The following is a 19,571-nucleotide window of genomic DNA, read 5'->3' as shown; positions in this document are numbered from 1 at the left end:
TTATCAGCACATGAAGTAACAACATGCCAATTTTCCAGAATCAAATCTGAACTGAGGGTGCGTGGCTCTAGTGGTAAGCATGAAGCCTTGAGATCAAGTCCTAGTACAACAAAATAAAAAACTGAAAAAGAAAATATATCCAAGAAAGAAATGCATTACATTTGTACGTTATATATAAAGAAAGGGAGAAGGAAGGGTATGTTTTGCCTACTTCTGTACTAGTATATTTCTACGTTTCATGAGCCCTTCCTATTGTTCAGGAAGATAAAAGCATGTAAATGTATTCTAATGTATGCTTGCTACTCTGTTTCTCCTGCAGATTTCTACTCATGGCAGATCTTCTTCCAATGTGAATGGCGGACTTGAACTTGATCGCTGCATGAGTCCTGAAGGTAGCTGTCAATTCCTCATCACACTCATCACATTATTTCTGGGCATTGATGGAAGAGTTGGGGAAGAGTCTGGGAAAGTTCTCATTAGACTTCCTTTTTACCCAAGGCTAATCATTGGTTTCAGCTGATATTTATTTTAGAGATTTCATAGGATGATTGATTCTGTTGGTTTCCTACTAGTGCAAAGGAAGTCAAACAAGAGAGTAGTAATTCAGGTGTTTTACTGAGGAAGGAAGAACATGGAGGGATGTTCTTTGGTTTTCACCAGAGACTGAGGAATAAATGCTTACAGTTTATAATTTTGTGAATGTGCAGAAATCGCTGTGAAATGCTGATGTTCCCTGTAGTCTCTTTCTTGTCCTTCGTTTAATTTCATTTTTCAGGTGTGAATGGGAACAGGTGCTCCGAGTCCTCCACCCTTCTGGAGAAGTACAGAATTGGGAAGGTCATCGGAGATGGCAATTTTGCAGTCGTCAAAGAGTGCCTGGACCGGTGAGAAGAGGGGTTCACCCTCACATTCATCCCCTCCTGGGATTTACTCTTCTATCTTGTACGAAGGGGTTTTACTGAGATACTTCCAGGCATGCATAATAACATAACACACTTTGATCAGATTTACCCATCCTTATTTTATTCTTACCGAACAAAAGGCCTTTCTGGGATCTCCCTACTCTCGAAGAGTCTACTCTTGGGATTAGCAATTTAGCATGTTTATAAGCAGTGTGACAAGAAAACAGTGTGTATACACATCAAACTGTGTGCTTGGGACTTAAAGGTGTATCAAATCTATCAGATCTTATTCATGTGTCAATGAAGAAGGGGAATGAATCACGGGCTTTTAGTTGGTAAAGGATCTCCTTAGCCCCACTCTGTGCTGGCCGCATTCTCAGACATCCTTTCCAATGACAACTGATCAAGCAGGAATTATGGGTAGATAAGCCCTGTGTTTAAGAGCAGAGCTGGGTGCTGGGCGTTTGTGACTCACCCTGTAATCCTCCTACTTCTTTGTGTGGCTGGGATGGCAGTCATACACACCCCTGACCATCTAGAAGCTGAGATGCAGTCTCACAGACTTTCTGCCTAGGCAGGTCTCCAGCCACCATCCTCTCAGGCTGGGACTCGTGAATAGCTAGTGTTTCAGGCATGTGCCATGACGCCTGACTTGGCTTTAACGGTCTTCTCATTATTCCTAGGTCCACTGGAAAAGAGTTTGCACTGAAGATTATAGACAAAGCCAAATGTTGTGGAAAGGTACAGTATGCATAACTGCTGGAGAAAAGTAAGCTGGAGTGATTTGGTGAGGTGTTTGCTACGAGGAAGGTTGTGAGTAGAGAGCTGACAAGAGTCCACCCCGGTGACACCGGGGGAATGTCCACTCTTAGGAGGTCAGCTCGGTTGGTTTTTGTTTTGACTGTAGAACGTGAGAGTGTTTAGTTCACACTCTGACTGCAGTGAGCAGTGCTGCTCAGTGGAGTTTGAGATGTTACCTCACTTTTAAGGAAATGAGTGAGGCACTGGCACCAAACCGGCTGGCACATCTGCCACAGAGTGGAGCTCGTGTTTGCGCTGGACCCAGACCCTGGGGTCCCATGGGAGTGAGGCCAAGGGGTTCCGGTAAATTCTGCCCACCCCAAGGCTAGGTTAGAGCCCTAAGTGGAGGAGCCCCAAGTTTAGGAAACACCCGGTCTTACAAGAGAGCCACTGTCCCAGTTGCCAGAGCTGTTCCCCAGAGAACATTTACCCGAAGGGTGCCTGAGCGCCCTGCGTGACCAGGGGAGACCAGGGGAGGGCAGAGTTCACTGCCTTTAAGGAACTCATGAGAATTCCTAGGAGATCATTCAGGAGGTGAGGAAAGCAGGTGCAGACTAGAAATCACCTGTGCACAAGCTGCCCATCTAGGAGAGATAGGACAGAGGGGAGGAAAGAGGTGGACGAATGGATGGATGAGTAGCTGGTTGTCTTCTTAGCTGACCAGGGTAGAAGGAGCCAAGGCAGAATCCCATTTCTACTTGGGCCTGCCCAGTTCATTCGGTGAGACAGAAGGGAGGGAAGACTGTGGTGAGGCTGGAAAGGAGAGGGAGACAATGGGGTTTGATTGGGGTGAGTGGTTCATAACCCCCCTCCCCCACAGTCTGTGTCTCTGCCTCTTTGTGCTGATAAACATCACCTTGGCCTGAGAACAGGCCCATCCTCTGCCTATCCTCTGCCAGCTTGGCAGATTCTTTGTCATTTATTCTCCCACAGGCTGGTGGAACTGTGCCACTGAAGGATTCATATGTAAATTATTTGCATTTAGAATCGTGAATCACTTAACATAAATAATGGGTGACAATGGAATCCAGTATGGTCCAAGATAGAAGTAATATTCATATTGTTTAGAAATAATCTCAGAAATATAAACTAGAAACTGTTTTTAGCCAGTAGAGACAAAGAACGTTGGGAAAGAGGGAGATGGTACTTGTAAACAGCAGCTCTGTTTGTAGACATGGTTAGGCAAGGCCTTTGTTTTGTTTCTCATAGATGATGAGTTTACAAGAGAATTGTTCTTCCTGAGACAGTTTTACAGGGATAGAAAGAGGTGGCAGACAGGCTGCTAGCTTCCGGCCAAACAAAGTATCCTCTGCCTGCTTAGAGGACGGGATTGTGGCGCAGAACACAGTAGGTGAAGGCAGTAAGCAGCAGCCAAGGGGACCCTGGCCCATTTGTCACCCCTGTGTGGACTCTGACCCTCCAAGTGCCACGGGGTGTCCCCCAAAGACTTCCCTTTCATTGGCAAAGGCAATAACTTCTTTGATAAGTACCTCATTTTAACTCCAGTCTGGGAGAAGATGGCTTTCCATACATGTTGGGAGCCCGAGTGGAATCAAACTGTACCTTGACTTGCATCAGATGATGGCTATATTGTCTTATTGCTTTCTGGCCCTATTCTATGTAAATGACCTGAGAATTACCATATGAATGTAACACCTGGAGGTTCCCTGGGAGAGGAGGAGGGAAGAGAGGGGAGTGGAAAATAAACGCGGCAGTCTTTGCCTGGACTGCGGACATCCCGGACCCGGTGTGTCTGTCTCTCTTCTTTTTCTTCCTAGTCCTTGTCCCCTATTTCAGGAACCCCAATCTGCGAACCCTGGTTTGCTGCCGGTTGGCCCCGGCACATACACAAATTAGCAATCCAGAGTCCCTGGAGAGAGGTCAGTGTGTTGACCCGGAGAAAGGAGAAGGAAAACAGCAAAACTGATTTTCCCACAGAGGTGGTAGCCACTGTGGTGTTTGCTTCCTGCAGAGTGAAGTCAACCTTTTTGCATGCTTTTCCTTCCATGCTCACTGAAGTAGATTTTGTTCTGCCTTTTTAGTGGGATCAGGGCCAGGCTGATTGCAAGTGGTTCTTCTCTGGCTGACTTGAAAAAGTACAGTGCTATGCATCTCCTCAGTCACCCATCACCAGCTCAGGAGCTCGAGGGCCTCCTCTGTGCTATGTGTTCCCAAACAACAACAGGAATCCTTCCTTCCCCTCCCCTCCCTCCTTCCTTCCTTTCTTCCCTCCCTCCCTTTCTTCCTTCCCTCCTTCCCTTCTTCCCTCCCTCCCTCTCCTCTTTTTGGGTTGGCAGTGCGATGGCCAGGTTGTGGTTATCCCTGGCTTCCTGTCTGTTTGGGGTCCTCTGGGCGGAGGGGCTCTGCTCAGCCCCCACCCCTTGTTTGACAGGAACACCTGATCGAGAGTGAAGTATCCATACTGCGCAGGGTAAAGCACCCCAATATCATCATGCTCGTGGAGGAGATGGAGACGGCGACCGAGCTCTTTCTGGTGATGGAACTGGTCAAAGTAAGAGGAAAAGTTTCCCTTGGTACCAAATTCTAATACTTGCAACAGTCCCGAAAGCCTAGTCAAGAAAATGCTCGTGGTCTTGTAACTTTCCTTATTTAGAAGCATGAGTCTCATCGTTCGTTCATTTGGGCACTGGTGCTGGGGCTTGAACCCGGGCGGGGGCGCCATCCCGGAGCTTTTGTGGGCAAGGCTGGTGCTCTACTCCCTGAGCCGCATTTCGACTCTCCTTGGCATTTTGCTGGTTATTTGGAGACACAAATCTCAGATCACGGGCGCCTGAGTTGCTGGGGTCACAGGCTAAGCATGAGTCTTATTAGACTTGAGCCCTGGCACCTTCTGCTGTGTGCTGCCCTCCCTCACAGGACTGCGCTGCTAATGTTCTGGGGTCTTCTCTCACGCATCCTTTAGGGTGGAGACCTCTTTGATGCCATCACTTCTTCCACCAAGTACACCGAGAGAGATGGCAGCGCCATGGTGTATAACCTAGCCAATGCCCTCAGGTACCTCCACAGCCTCAGCATTGTGCACCGCGACATCAAGCCAGAGAATCTCCTGGTGCGTTCCCAGTCTCCACCTTGGCTCTTGTAATGCCTGTCTTTGTGCCTATGAAGTGATTGTAATCCTGTGCAAGCCATACCATGTTCGCCTACATGAACCCTGTGGTGAGAGACTTTAGAAAAGCAGCAAGACTCCAGTCACTCCCCAGCAATGCTACAGGATTTCTCCCGTTGATCTGCATGCAGAAGATGCATTTTTCACTTGTGTTGGAGTGCATGTATTAGTTACCTTCACCTCTGAAACGATTAACGTCAGAGGAGAAGAGGTTTACTATGATTTGTGGTTTGGAACCTCCAGTGCAGGCCCTGTGTGTTCATGGCTTTGGCTTCCAGGGACGGTCCACCCCCTGGGGCACAACCAATGCCAGTGAGATTCCTCACTTCCCGATTTCGCCACTCTGGAAACAAGGCCTTTAATACACTTTTTTTTTGGAGGTGGGGGGTGGGCATCTGACATCTGATGTCCAGCAATGATACTGAACTCAGAGGTTTATTTACACGCTGGAGAGGAGTTTAGGCATAGCCTCCATTGTTCACTTCAGCTTTAGGTGTGGACCTTAGAACCAAGAGATGTCACTGTTCCTGCTTAGAATGGTCACGGGAGCTATTCTGTAGAAGGAAGTCTTATTTGTGCTGACATTTGGGGACATGCATAATCAGTGTCCCCTTCTACCCCTTACTCCGATATGACCTCCCCCTCCCCATCTGGAGCTAGCCGTATTTCCTTCCCTTTCATGAGGCGGTAGAAATGCTGAAGGGAAAAGCTTCCCTGCTAAGTCGGCTTCTTGATTTCACTTTTCTGTATTGCTTGGCTGGAAATATAGCTGAGTGTTCTGTATTCATGTGACTCCAAGCCCATGTCCCTCCATTCTTAGTAGCGTGGTCATTGCTTCTGTCCAACCTACCCTCCATTTTCCCCTCTTGCAAGGGCTCCTGTCTTACAGCCATGCAGCACGGCTATCTCTGTGTGAGTCAGGAAACCCAAGTCCTGCCTTTGGCAGTGACCCAGACCCTCTAGCATGGTGTACACACAGCCGTCGCCAATTTCTGCCACTCCTGCTGCAACATGAACGATTCCATCATTTACTTGACTCTATTTCTCCTTTTGTTTTTGTTTGTTTTGCTTTTTTGCCAGTCTTGGGCTTAAGCTCAGGGCCTGAGCACTGTCCTTGGACTTTCTCAAGACTAGAGCTCTACCACTTGAGCCTCAGCACCACTTCTGGCATGCTAGGCAAGCACTTTAACCACTAGGCTAAACTCCCGGCCCCTCTCCTTTTGTTTTTAAGCACCAGAGAGACAGTGATTTGGTGTTCGGTCTTCAGTACCTTGGACAGTGCCAAGAACGTGCATGGTGGATGCACCCAGTGCTTATCTATTGCTTGATGGCTGAGCAGCGCTCAGCAGGCAGCTGCCATTCACACATACACAACATGCAGATAGTTGGTTAGCAGAATATTTACACATTTTAAGGACTCTTCTTCCTTCTTCTCCTCCTCCTTTACTCCCCTCCTCCTTTTCCTTTTGGTAATACCATTGGATCATTTCTTCTTGTTCTCTAGTTAGAGAGGAGAGCTTTCAGACTTTCTTCCTGGGCTGGCTTTGAACATAGGTCCTCCAGGTCTCAGCCTACTGAATAGTCAGGATTGTAGGCGTGAGCAACCACTAATTCCTGTCTCTAAGCCGGGTTTTTTTTGTTGTTGTTTGTTTGTTTTTGCCAGTCCTGGGCTTGAGCTCAGGGCCTGAGCACTGTCCTTGGACTTTCTCAAGGCTACGGCTCTACCATTGAGCTTCAGCACCACTTCCGGCTTTTTTTTTCCTATGTATGTGGTATCGAGGAATTGAACCCAGGTCTTCTTGTATGCTAGGCATGCACTCTACCACTAGACCAAACTCTCGGCCCCTCCAAGCCGTTTTTATAAAGAAATCGTGTCTCACTACTTGCCTGGACTGGTCTTGTAATCTTGGACTTAAAGGATGTTCTTGCCTCATCCTCTTGGCCACGGGAGCACAGACCACTCCCCGCCCGGCTGGACCCGCACATTTGTGTGGTGCTAGAGATGGAATCCGGGGCGCCCCACACTCAGCAAACGTTTACTCGATTACTGAGCTGCACCCTTGGTTTCCAGACCAGAGATACTCAGCTGTATTTTATTTCCAGGTTTTCCTGTGGAGTGAGGAAATCCCTGCTCTGAAATAAATAGATACGTGAATGTGTTGTGTTTCTGTGAACTCCAAGGAGCACTGGAGGCAGAGTCGGAAGCCGATCCTCGGGATGGAAGTGAGGCCTGGGGCTGCCGTCTCACCGCCACCGCTCTGCTGAGGCTGTCAGGCTCCTCCACCCTCTCTGACTGAGCTTGGCTGGGGCTGTCCCACGCGAGAGGGTCCGTGCTCCCTCGAGATGAGGCTGGACACAGCACTGTGGGGTTGGTGAGGAGGCCTGGGCATGTGTGTCCATGTCCCAGCTCACCTCATTTTCTTCTGCTTCCCCTCCTCATTTGATGCGCTCTGGCCTGGGCTCACCCTCCCTCTGAAGCTTGCTAGACGGGCATTCCTCCACTGGGCACCTCTGCTGCCTGCTGTGCCCGTTTGCGTACAATCTTCCTCCAAGCTGCTCTCGCCTCCCTTTCTGGTGTGCGTGCAAGGTAGCCAGGGTAACGAGCATCTCCTGTGCCTGTCACGCTCGAGTGTAAGCAGGAAAGCAGGCTCCTGGCCTCTTCCGATCTGTCCTAGACCATGCCACGTCGTTTCCAAAACCCGCGCCACGGGGCCAGGGTGGTGTAGGATGGATGGCTGAGACACGAGGGCCCGAGCGGGCACTCCAGGCGTGGACAGGGCTGCCACGTGTGTGTGGACAGGTGCAGGCAGCGGGCTGACATTGGCACGCAGAGTGGCCGGCGGCCTCCCTCAGTCAGGGGACAGAGTCCGTGTTTATCGATCCCATGGCCTGTGATTTTGTGATTTGCGCCCCTGCTCAGCTAGTGCTGTGAAGATTGAAAGTCATGTGTGGACACCTGCGGGCTGCCCTGTTGGGGAGCTTGGGGGCCGTCGTGGGGGGGTGTTACAGTGTCCTGGTGCCCTGTCAGTGTTGACTGTGGGGACCTGTGATAAATCCAGCTTTTCCGGGAGTTCTGGGGATGGGAGAGGAGAGGGTGGCTGCTCATACTCAGAAGTCCTTCTAAACCACCCTGTTGACATTTTATTTAGGGAACACCTGGTGTTCCTCAAAGTAGTTTTGTTTCTTCCCCCTCTGCGTTCTGATCATCATCTCTCTTGCAACCTTTGGGCCCAGCAGGGCTGGAGCTTTCACCGCAGCCAGTTCAAATCCACTGGAAGGTGAGCCGCCTGTGCGGGCTCCAGGCAGGCGCTCGCGGACCCACCCATTGTTTGCAGATGCATCCCAGTCTGCACACCACAAGGGGACAGTGCCACATGCCAGGTGCTGGCTGCAAACCCTGCCCATGTGCCTCAGTTCCCTCGTCTTCCAAATTCAGATGACTGTTCTCTGGTTGCAGCAGAAGTCCAGTGAGATAACATGGGAGAACATTTAAATATCCAGGCCTGGACGGTATCAGTGAGTGAGCTCATTTGTGTACCCCTTTAGCAAGTTAGTTTCTGCAAGGCTTTGAGTTCAAGACCCAGTACCGACACAGAAAGGGATTGTAAGGGGAAAAAATGTCAAAAGCCATTTTCGTTCCCCTCCTCCCTTTTTTTTTCTTGGTGGTTGTTGTTGGGGCTGGAGCCCCGGGCCTTGTCCATGGTAGCACATTTATTTCTGTGCCTGTTAGGACTAGCTGTAAAGTTAGTTCCTCAAGATAATACCACATGTGCCTCTACGTCTGTCTAGATCCCTTCATATTTCATTCTCCTGCCTTGTAGAGATCCCTAGGATTTGATGCATACTCATCTCTTCCATACCTTTCTGTGTGTCGAGTTAGAAAGCAATGAATCAGATAAAATAGCGTCGTTTCAGGAGTGTCTTTCTTGGGGACGTTTGCCTTGATGGTTAGCTGAGGAGGAGAGCAGCGCAGACACAATTCAGTGACTCTGGGCCATTCCATCTTTCTATTTATGCTCCTGGCTTGAAATTCTTTTGGGCAATGTGAGAAATAGGACTTCTAGAACTTCTGAGATCTAACAACAGCTCCCCAGGGTCCTTAGGCATCTCCAAAGTGACTGTTTAAAAGAAACACTATTTTTCAAAAGTAATGGGTCTATTTTTAAGATGTAAAAACAAAACAATAATGATGTTAATAAGACCTTTTTGATTCATGATACAGGATTTAGGAAATTCTGCTTATTATGTCCTTATCACTGCAGTTACTTAGGAAATTTCTTTCTAATGTCTGGGTTTGGGTGAATATATAAGAAATCTTCACTGGAATTCTATTTAATCATTTTGGTCAATGTTTGTATTAAATATAACAAAGTGAGGCCTGGGGGCATGGCTGGAGTGATAAAGTGCTTGTCTAGCCCGGAGTTCAAGTCCCGTTACTTCAAAAAACAAAGTCAAACGAAACCTGGGGGCTGATGACAATATGTGTAACGATGTGTGGAAGTCTTCAGAGGTGGCACGGCTCTGCGTGAAGATCTGAGACTGCAGACTGAATCATTCGGGGTTTTGAATGTGTTTGCACAGAGCGATGGACTGACCTGAGCCGAAAGGAGTTCAGAGTCCTCGCCCTTATTCCCATGTAAGAAATGATAAGCACACTGAGGTGATAGGTAAAACAAAATTGTGCTTCTTAGCTCATCTGAGACACAAGATGTTTCAACATCATCTTTTGCACATCTGCAGAGCTCTGACGCCATTGGCTTAGAGAGCTCAGGCGGTCATGCGGGTTTTCATTGATAACTATGTAAATAAATCACAGCTCCTTTACATAGCAGACTGAGGAATACGTCAGACACAGTCTCCTCCTGAGGAAACATTTTCTCAACTTTTTGTTCTTTCTTTAGTTGGTGGTAGTAGAGATAAAATTCAGTTTGTAATAAAATATGAGGAAAAGCAAACCAAAGCTGTTTAAAATATCCAAATGGAGAGTGACTGCAACTTTTTTCTCCTCTGAAGTTGATTATTTTTTAAAACAGGGAGACAAGTAAGACTAACCAGAAAGTTGGCAGGCATGGATAACACACACACATGTCTACAATATTTATATTTCCTCACTGATAGCCCAGAATACAAGGCCACCTATCTCCACCCCACATTTTATTTTCTAAAGTAAACGGAGGTGCCTTGGAGAAGTCCTGGCACTTGGTGCGTGGTTATTAGTAGGCCCTCTCTGTTGGTCTGTCCAGTGCCTGGTGCACAGTCAGGTCAGTTTTCTAGGACTTTCTGGAATAATGGCTTTCAAATTCCACAAAAGCATGCCAAATCTCTGCAGAGAAAAAACTAAACACTATCAAGAAACAAAGAGTTGATGCTCATTTAACAAGAAGAGATTCCTTCTCTGTTGGTGAATAGGTGAAAGCGAGTCTTTCCTGCTGTGTCGCGTGCTTGTGGAAGGGGGAGAGGTCTTGTGGAGGGGGAGAGGTCTTGTGGAGTAGGGGAAGGTCTTCTGGAGGGGGGGGGGAAGGTTCTGATGGTCCTTTGTGTTCTGTTCCAGGTGTGTGAGTACCCCGATGGGACCAAGTCCCTGAAGCTGGGTGACTTCGGGCTGGCGACGGTGGTGGAAGGCCCCTTGTACACGGTCTGCGGCACACCCACCTATGTGGCCCCGGAAATCATCGCCGAAACCGGGTGAGGCCAGGTGCTGGTTAAGGCTCCAGAGCGGGGAGGTCAAGTTGCTTCAGTGCTCACTGCAGCCTGGCGTCTCTGCCTGGTGACAAGGTGCCCAGAGGGAGGCAGGAGGCATGGAGCTGTGGTTAGTGTGTGTTTATCTGGCTGAGAGCCCTGGGCCTAAACTTCAGAGCCAAGACCAATGTCAAGGGTTGGTCCTTCACAGGGAGCTGACAGCTCACGCCTGTCAACCTAGCTACTCAGGAGGGGATCACCGTTCAAAGCCAGCCCCAGGCAGGAAAGTCCAATTAACCACCAAAAACAGGAAGTAGCAGTGTGGTTCAAAGTGGTAAAGCACTACCCATGAGCAAAAGAGCCCAGGGACAGCCCCCAGGCCCTGAGTTCAAGCCCCAGGACTGGGATTCTCCCTTTCTCCTCCACACACGCCTCACCTGGTGCTTTCTAACTGATCAGGACCGTGATTAGGTTAAGAGGAAAACCAGGTGGCTTTTCCCAAAGAGGACTCATTCCTGTGGGGAAATGGCAGTGAGCCGTCAGCAAGTCTTTGTCCTGGAAGGTTGTGCCATGCCTCTCCTTGTCTTCTAGCTACGGCCTGAAGGTGGACGTGTGGGCTGCGGGCGTGATCACGTACATCCTTCTGTGTGGGTTCCCACCATTCCGCAGGTCAGTGGGCGGGTTTGTAAGTGTTTAAAATACTTCACTCCTGTCGGAAAAAAAGGGCCCCAGACGCCCTCTAGTGTTTCTCTTCATCAGTGCAGATGGGGAGGAGGGAGCTCTTGTTTGATGATTTGTGTGGTGGTTTTTGGTGGCTTCTTGAAGGCAGAGGGAAATGTGGTGAGGAGAATCAGTGGTGTTGAACTATAGAGACGTGTCTTCCATCACAAGGACGTTCTGGGTAGAATTCGCTAGCTGTGGTGACATAGAAATATGTACAGAAAAAGAAGAACCTGATGTTCCAATGATATGTGATGATGGTATCAAATGGATTATCTACATAAAAGTTTACCTGAGGCCAAACAAATGCTTCATAGCATTTTCTCTGTTTCATACAAAAGATGACTTCAAAGCTTTTGAACTGAAATTATTTCTCAACTGTGACATCTTTTACTGTTTCTTCTCTCTGGGTTTTGAGATTTAGACCTAGTTTGATATTCTCTCTTTTTCCCTTCTTCCCCCCCCCCAACACAGATTTTCACTCAGGAGGCAATTTGTTTTCCAGAGGTGGCCTAAACTTTTGTTATTCCTGCGCGTGCGCACACACACACACACACACACACACACACACACACACACACACACACACACACACACCAGCAGCATACATTAGTTTTACAGGGTGGGGGAAGGCAGTTCATTGTGACATTTCCACACCATGCATGTATCCAGTCCCTCGGCCCTCGCTCTCCCTGACTCGCTCTTCTTTTCATGAAACTATTCCAAAAGATCCAATTGTTATGTTTTCATACCTGCACTCAAGCAATTTCCTGCACAGCCACGCTCCCTGCCCCTCCCTTGTCAATCTCCAGCGGCTGTCTCAGGCTCTTCTCTCTTTCTTTGGGCTATTACCTAAGAAGAAAACTGTGTTCTCACACACGCAGTGATTATACCCCAAGCCCAGGAGATGGACCCCTTGCCGCTCTTCCCGTGGGACTGTGGGGTGACATGGACTTTTCTTCCCTTTCTCTGCCCCTCACGCAGTGAGAGCAATCTCCAGGAAGACTTGTTCGAGCAGATTCTGGCCGGGAAGCTTGAGTTTCCAGCCCCCTACTGGGATAACATCACGGACTCTGCCAAGGTAATGGGCTAGCCTGTGACTGCGGGCTGCAGGGCCCTGGCCTTTCCACCCCAGCACTGAGCAGTGGAGTCACGACTTGTGGGCTGCCTTCTACCAGCCCATGGTCGAGTCCCCAGGGAGGAACAGCTGGCCTGGAACCCCTTGGCCGTGGGATTGGCTGGACACGTGTGTTTACCTCGTGTTCCTTCTCAGCTGCCTGCAGCCCGGTCATTTGTCTGACCTCAAATCACCTTACAAATCCGCACATGGCCTTTGGCAGGAAATCAAAAGTTCCCCTTGTGTGTTAGTCTCTGAGCACCGAGCCCACTGCCTTGCTCACTTGCCATGGCTGCGCCCTCACCCTGCTTCTTTAAGCTCAAGTTCTTTATTTAGTCAAGGCTTATTGGTTAGACAGCCATCGAATACGAGAATGAACCCAAGAATCCTGTGCAGTGTTGCTCTTGATCCTGTGGATGGCGGGGGTCGGGGGGGTGGGGGGGACCTTCTCTCCTCTTGCACTGTTGCTGTGGCAATGAAAGCCTCATCTGTGGAAGTTTCTGGAAGGTGCTGGGCTGTGGGTGGTGCTGTCTTGCCGGGTGCGTGGCGGAGACTTGATGCCGAGTCTGATTGCCCATCTCCGATGTCCTCCTGTTTGGTCATGGCTGTTCTGTAGGAGTTGATCAGTCAGATGCTGCAGGTGGACGTGGAGGCCCGGTGCACGGCAGGGCAGATCCTGAGCCACCCCTGGGTGTCAGTAAGTACCCACCCCCTGGGACCGCGTGTCCGTGTGTCTGCGGCCTCCTCTTGTGTGGCCCTGGCCACGCTGTGCATTCAGGTTGGGAGGCTGACAGGATGTCCTTCGTCCCAGGGAGCCAGCGGCCTGGGGGCGCCTGGGAGAAGGCCGCAGGCATCAAGGGCCCCGCGCTTCCCAGCCTCCCCTGCGAGGACCTGGCCAGTCCCCGGGTTCCTTGTCTGCAAAGTGAAAAAGTGGGATTTAGGGTTTCCCCCCTGTCTTACCCCTTCCTTCCGTCCCTGCCGTGGGCCGCAGAGGGGCTGGGATGTGAGCCAGGTGCCCTGGGCAGGGAGCCAAGTGGCGACTGCTGGGGAGCTCGTGCTCCCTCATCTCCAAGAGTCCAGTCCCCCACTCGGGACTCTGGTTCCCGGGGGCTCTGGGCACCCCCCCCCCCCGCTTCACTGGGCTGAGCCCCTGGGCTTTTGGACCAAATGACGATAAAGAAGAACAACTCAATGAATTCGTTCTCTTTCTCTTGTCTTGGTGCGGGAGGCAGAACCCGGGGCCTTGCCACTGAGATTCGCCCCGGGCCTCCCCATTTTTTAAGCAGTATTACTCAGGCTGTCCTTGAACACCTCATCCTCCTGAGGAGCCAGTACTGCAGGTGTTCATAAGTGCACTGGGCATGAATTCTTTAATGTAATTATGAAGTGTCATCCCATTTTTATGTTTGTGCTAAACTAGATGCTTTGGCGAGGCCCTCAGAAGCCAAAGCTGTGGGAAACTTCTGCAACTTTCTTTGCTTTGCCTAGAGCTGTCTTCCCAGACCCTCCAACCATTATTTTTCTTTTTATCACTGGTGGGGCTTGAACTCAGGGCCTGGGCACTGTCTCTGAGCTCTTGAGGCTCAAGGTTAGTCCTCTACCACTTTGAGCCACAGCACCACTTCCGGTTTTCTGGTGGTTAACTGGAAATAAGAGTCGCAGAGACTTTCCTGCCCCAACTGGCCTTGAACCATGATCTTCAGAGCTTCCAACCATTACTTCTGAAAGGTCATTGTTTCCCTGGTTTTGTGGCCAGGATGGTCTGTTTAGGGAAGGGGTCAGGAAGTTGAGGGGATTTTAGAAAAGTCAACTAAAATGTGGGGCTCAAAAGCAAAATGTGGTTTGCTCCTTTCCTTCCCTGCAGGACGACACCTGCCAGGAGAATAACATGCAGGCTGAGGTGACAGGTAAACTAAAACAGCACTTTAATAATGCGCTCCCCAAGCAGAACAGCACCACCACCGGGGTGTCCGTTATCATGGTGAGTGGGGCGTGGGGTTCTGCTGTGGGCAGCCGAGCGCCTGGCCTGTGGGACGTAGACAGAGACCCAGGGGCCCCTCACCTGGAAGCTGTGTCTTCCATGCTTCTCCCTTCACTGGCACACAAAGGGCCCCAGACATCTCTGGTCTAGGGCTATGCAGGTATCAGGGGGCTTGAGGGCTTCCTCCCCCCCCCCCCCGGCACAGCCCCAGGCAGCCAGGGTAGCAGGGTACAGGCCTGGGCACAGGTAAAGCCGATTTGAAGCCAGGGTCTCAGCAGATTTTCCCCACCAGAAACAGGGCGTGGCATGAGCCACTGTCCCTGGCCAAGCAGCCACAGGCTAGGTCTGGGGTGGTTGTACTGCAAACAGGAAGGCAATGGACTAGTGCAGGGAAGGCCTGGGGTCTGAGATGTTTAATTTAAATACTTTGAACAGAACTGTGTGGACTGAGCCCCGGCATGAGACCATGTGATTCGCTCAGAGCCTCGCCCCAGTTGTGGGCAGGGCAGGGAGGGAGAGGCGGCACCCTCCTGAGCAGGGAAGAGGGGTGAGAGGCCTCACGAAGCTCCAGCTGCATCTGTAACCACTTTGGAAGGATAAAACCATTAATAATAGCCATACTCAGGCTGGGGTGAAGCTCATTGGCAAAGTTCATGGAAGGCCCTGGGTTCAAACCCCAGCACATACACTCTGGCACGTTCCCCGTGTAAAGAAAAACCGGGAGAGCGCGAGATGACTTGTGATCAAGTTAGGTTGAATAATCTCAGAATCTAAGAGGAAGCCTGTGTCAGCACCTAGAAGCCTTCCCTCAGGGACTCATCTGTCAAGTCCTCTTGCCCAGCAGTCCATCTCAGGGTGGGGGCAGTGGGCACAGAGTGGAGCTGATGTCTCACCAGGCACTGCCATGTTGGGACCATCAGAGGAATCACCATCTGGCCTCTGCCAGGACCTTATCTCAGAAACACAGAAACCGCCCTGCGAATTTAGGCTTGTCCCTCAAAGTCCTGGGAGGCGCCAGCAAGGCGTGGGGACGCGTGCAGGGCGCCTGAGCCCTCGCCGGCCTCTGCCCTGACAGCACACTGGGCACCCATCCCCGGGCACTGTTCCTTAGCTTTTTCACTCAAGGCTGGTGTTCTGCTGTTTGACTCGTGCTCCATATTTGGTTTTTTGGTGATTATTGTTGACCAGAACCTCCCAGACTTTCCCGCCCCGGCTGGCGTTCCCTGGTGATTCCTCTGATCTCAGCTTCCTAAGTTGCTAGGATGACAGGCTGAGCCACCAGCACCAGCTTCCAGCTGGATCTTTAAGGAGCCAGGGCCATGTCAGCCAGCCTGGGATAAGAGGTGGCCGTGTGGGACGGGCGTGGTTTCAGAGAGGCCAGCGGGTTTGGGTCACCTCTGGCTCCTCTGGCAAGAGGGGAGCCTGGGAACCATCTGCTCTGCCCTCCTTCAGGCTCGGAGGCCTGAAGGAGATGACAAGACTTCCCTTCACAGAGGAGGGAGGGCAGGAGGGGGGAGTGAGGGTGGGAGGGCAGGAGGCTGTCAGGTTCCAGGGAGACTCTGCTCTGCTCAGGGGGTGACGGGATCACCTTTTTAAGGTAGATAAAAGTGTTGCAATTGTGTTGTTTCTGTTGAAAGTTAAGTGTAGTTTCTGTCCCTGCTTCTCTCCCCCTCTTGCCTCTCCTGTCGCCTGCATTGCTTCCCTGCCTAGGTTCCGGGCCACGGTATGTACTAACTCACTGCTCTGCCTCGCTCATCCCTGTTTCCATGGTGGGAAGAGAAAAGGAGGAATAACTGCCCAGAAGAGTGCGTGCCTGCCAGCGGCGGGGGCTGCCGGGTGGGAGAGCCTGGCTAAGTGTGGGAGCTAGCTTTCTAGGAGGCCTGCCCGGCTCTTCCGGGGTCACTCACCCATCCTTGGAAACACTGAATGCCCTCGCCAGGCCTGAGCTTGGCTAAGACCCGTGGAGAACACAGTCCTGCAATAGCCAGCCACATGGGCTCAGAAAGCCTTGCTGTGCAAGCACATTGCCTCCAGGCGCCTTTGGTCAGTGTTGAAAGTGCAGGAAGAGGCCATGACGCACACCTGCAATCCAGCCAGTCAAGAAGCTGAGATCTGAGGATTGTGGTTTGAAGCCAGCCTGGACATGGAAGTCTGTGAGACTCTGACCTCCAGTTAACCACCCCAAAGCCAAACATGGCACCGTGGCTCACTGTGGTAGAGTGCTAGCCTTGAGCACAAATGCTCAGGGATAGCACCCGGGCTCTGAGCTCAAGTCCCAGGACTAGTACCAAAAAAAGTAAAAAGAAAAAAAAATAGTGTAGGAAGAATCAGTAGACAGAGTTCACCATGCTTCCTGGCCCTTGTTCTGTATAGCCAAGTGTGCTGGGCTGGCTAATCTCCACCATGTTGGCAAGCTAGCAAGATGGCAGCTTGCAAGCCAGTGTGCATGCAAGCACTTTCCCAACTGAGGCAGGGACAGCACAAGATGCTGGGCTCCCCAGATAGCTTCAGAAAACTTTTTATAAATGACATAGCTGCTTGGGTTGTAGGGGTGTGTTTTATTATTTCTGTCATACCCTAATAACTTCTCTGTGACAGGCTGTTCAGCCGGGCAGGTTTGCTGTTATCCCCGGGCGTGTTCTGAGTCCGGGTCTGGTGTGAATGAGGTGCTGTGAGTTCAGGCCTGGTCACAGCACGTGGCCGCTGGACAGCTGTCCCATGGTGCCTAGCGGAGTTCAGGCCCTGTTTTCCTTGGGCCCTCAGCCCTGCTTGGTCATGGCAGATGCAGGGGCACAGGGCAGCTGGCCCAGAAATGGGGAGGGGGCTCCCCAACGCATTGTCTGTCTTCTAGACAGCCAGTGGGACTTGAGGTTATTTCTCCTCTTCTGTTCCCGAGCCTGTGCATGCCCTGTGCTGCTCCCTGAGGCCACCAGCTGGCCAGGCCCAGCTCACACGTGGCCTCTGCTGGTGTCTTGTAGAACACGGCTCTAGATAAGGAGGGCCAGATCTTCTGCAGCAAGCTTGGCCCCGACGGCAGCCGACCTGCCACCTTGATGCCCACAGAGCAGATCTCGCCAGCCCCTGCCCAGTCTGGGGAGCCCCCTGCCACCCTTCGGGGACCCCCCACACCTCCTGGTTCCCCTGCAGCCCCAGGCTGCCAGCGGCGGGCAGGGACTTGGCGCCGCCACCGAGACTGACCAGTGCTGAAGCCACCATGCCGGGAAAGCCACAGCTACAAGAGCCCCTCTCCCCACGGCAGGCACTGCCGGTGCCTTCTGAGTGCTGCCTGGCCATGGCAGCCTGGCAGCTCAGGCCTGCGCTGTGCCTGGGGGTCCCTGAGGCCACATCAGGGGACTTGTGTCAAACCATCCCTGTGTCCAGCCAGCGGATGCATCTGTGATTCATCCAGACAATGCACAACTCCTTCCCAGCCTTTCCTGACTTCCGTGGACACCTCCGACGATCCAGGCTCCCAGTTCTCTCAATGGACGCAGATCTGCGTTTGTCCCTTCATGGAAGGTGATAAGATGCCTTTCTCTGAGGGACAAGAACACCCCAAGGGACTGTGGCTTGTGGCCACAGGTTCCAGACTTTGAGAGGTGCTTTCAGAGGCCCAGGCAGCGGCTTGGTCATTGGTTTGGGGTGCTGGGATTACCTACTTTTGTGGGGTATTTATTTGTATACAGACCACAGAGGCCACTGCTTCCCTAGCCATGTGACACTCTCGTCCCCCAGCGCCAGCAGACGAGGCTTCCCTCAGGCTGGGCCATGCTGCGCCATCACCCAGCCCAGGGCGGGGGACCCCTTCTCAGCAAGTTGCCACCAGGAGCCCTGTTCACCTCTGCTTTCAATCAAGGAGCACCCAGCACCCGCCAAGGCCCTGGGACTGGGCCGGAGGTGCTGCTCAACACCCTGAGACCTTCTGGAAGGCTGCTGGCAGTTTTTCCTTTTCTGCATCACCCAATCCTTTTTAATAATTGTACATAATCCTCGTATTTGTTTTACCTGCTCATCCTCTACACTGGTGGGCAACTGTAGTTCCTTTTCTTTGTTAGCTTTTTTGCCTTCTCCAAGTGTCCCCAACCTGCAATAAAACTTCCCTCTTCAGAAAAGCCATCGGGCATCTGCAGAGATTTCTGTGTGGCTGCTTCGGGAGGCTGAGTGACCAGCCTCAGGAGGTCTGAGGGTCCTGGAGTCTGGAGCCCCCAAAGGGGACGAAGCTGGAGCAGAACACACACACAGCTGTGTGCAGCTGCGGGGGGGGGGGGGGTCGGTATTGGAGTGGTGATTGCAGGTGCAGAGATTCAGGCAACAAAAGCTCCTGGTCAACCCAGTTCCCAGCAGAGGGAGCTTAGGAACCAGCAGCAGGAGGGCTGGGCTTTAGGGAGCCAAGGCCTGGACAGCCAGTCTGTGTCTATCCCTCTCAGAGATTCTGTGTCTGTCTGCTCTCAGGTTTTGCTTTTTTCTGTGCCTCACAAGCTCCAGCTCCCCCTGCAAGGCTCTAGCCCGAGGCTCCCATCACCCTGACCCTCCTTTGTCCCCAAATTCTCAGTGTCTGGAAGCCACCCAACCTGACTCTGATCACATTACTGACTCAGCAGACAGGCCCCCCCCCCACACCTCCGATCTGCTGTGTGCAGCTGTGCCCTGGAGGCAGTTATTTCCTATTTTATGGCCTTTCTTTCCCTTCTTATAAGTAGGGCATTTTGAAAACTTGCCTTCCCTGCTGGAGGCCTGTGAGGTACAGAATTAGACTCCATGCTACAGAAAGGGGTGCATTGAGGCTGGGCACAGCGGAGAACTATTTCTGTTCACTGCAATAAAGCAGAAATGGCCAACAGAAGCCCTAACACATCGGCTCAGTGTCTGGCTTTTGTGGGTTGTCATTGTGGCTGTGCCGATCCGGGAACAAGCTCTGGCCACAGGGATGTCACATGAGGCCGTGTCCTAACTCCTGCTAGGAGCTGGCAAAGCCTCCCTCAGCGCTGTGATGGCATCTCCCATCAGCCAGAAGGAAGTGCACTTGGGCCTCCAGGCTTACAGGAGGCGCTGTGCTCCTCACAGGGTTGGAGGACAGGTAGGGCCATGCAGTTAAGGGGACATGGAAGGCCCTTGAAACCACAGGCATTGAGAGGTCACATCAAAAATGGCTGAAGAAAACTCAGCCCCATATCAGTCTTAACAGCTGAATGCCAAGGAAACTGATTCATCTGCTGAGAGTTAAAGCGTGGGTAACCCAAGATC

General features: G+C 51.5%; 1 protein-coding gene across 1 annotated transcript in view; it reads left to right on the top strand.

The window, feature by feature from the left end:
• Dclk2 (doublecortin like kinase 2) overlaps nucleotides 1-18,558 on the top strand; it is a 79,557-nt gene extending 60,999 nt beyond the window's left edge. The window contains exons 7-17 of the mRNA XM_090356604.1: nucleotides 320-392; nucleotides 776-884; nucleotides 1,586-1,643; nucleotides 4,096-4,215; nucleotides 4,627-4,773; nucleotides 10,382-10,515; nucleotides 11,101-11,178; nucleotides 12,214-12,310; nucleotides 12,963-13,043; nucleotides 14,211-14,327; nucleotides 17,306-18,558. Of these exons, the coding sequence (XP_090212730.1) occupies nucleotides 320-392; nucleotides 776-884; nucleotides 1,586-1,643; nucleotides 4,096-4,215; nucleotides 4,627-4,773; nucleotides 10,382-10,515; nucleotides 11,101-11,178; nucleotides 12,214-12,310; nucleotides 12,963-13,043; nucleotides 14,211-14,327; nucleotides 17,306-17,524 (1,233 nt within the window). The 3' untranslated portion in view covers nucleotides 17,525-18,558. The remainder of the gene's footprint in view (nucleotides 1-319; nucleotides 393-775; nucleotides 885-1,585; nucleotides 1,644-4,095; nucleotides 4,216-4,626; nucleotides 4,774-10,381; nucleotides 10,516-11,100; nucleotides 11,179-12,213; nucleotides 12,311-12,962; nucleotides 13,044-14,210; nucleotides 14,328-17,305) is intronic.
• Nucleotides 18,559-19,571: the final 1,013 nt, after the last annotated feature.

This window comes from Megascapheus bottae, chromosome 23, assembly GCF_031878675.1.
Source record: "Megascapheus bottae isolate mThoBot1 chromosome 23, mThoBot2.hap1, whole genome shotgun sequence".
In the NCBI taxonomy this organism is placed as follows: domain Eukaryota; kingdom Metazoa; phylum Chordata; class Mammalia; order Rodentia; family Geomyidae; genus Megascapheus; species Megascapheus bottae.
The sequence above is the reverse complement of the archived record's forward strand: the minus strand, read 5'-3'. Positions and strand labels throughout refer to the sequence as shown.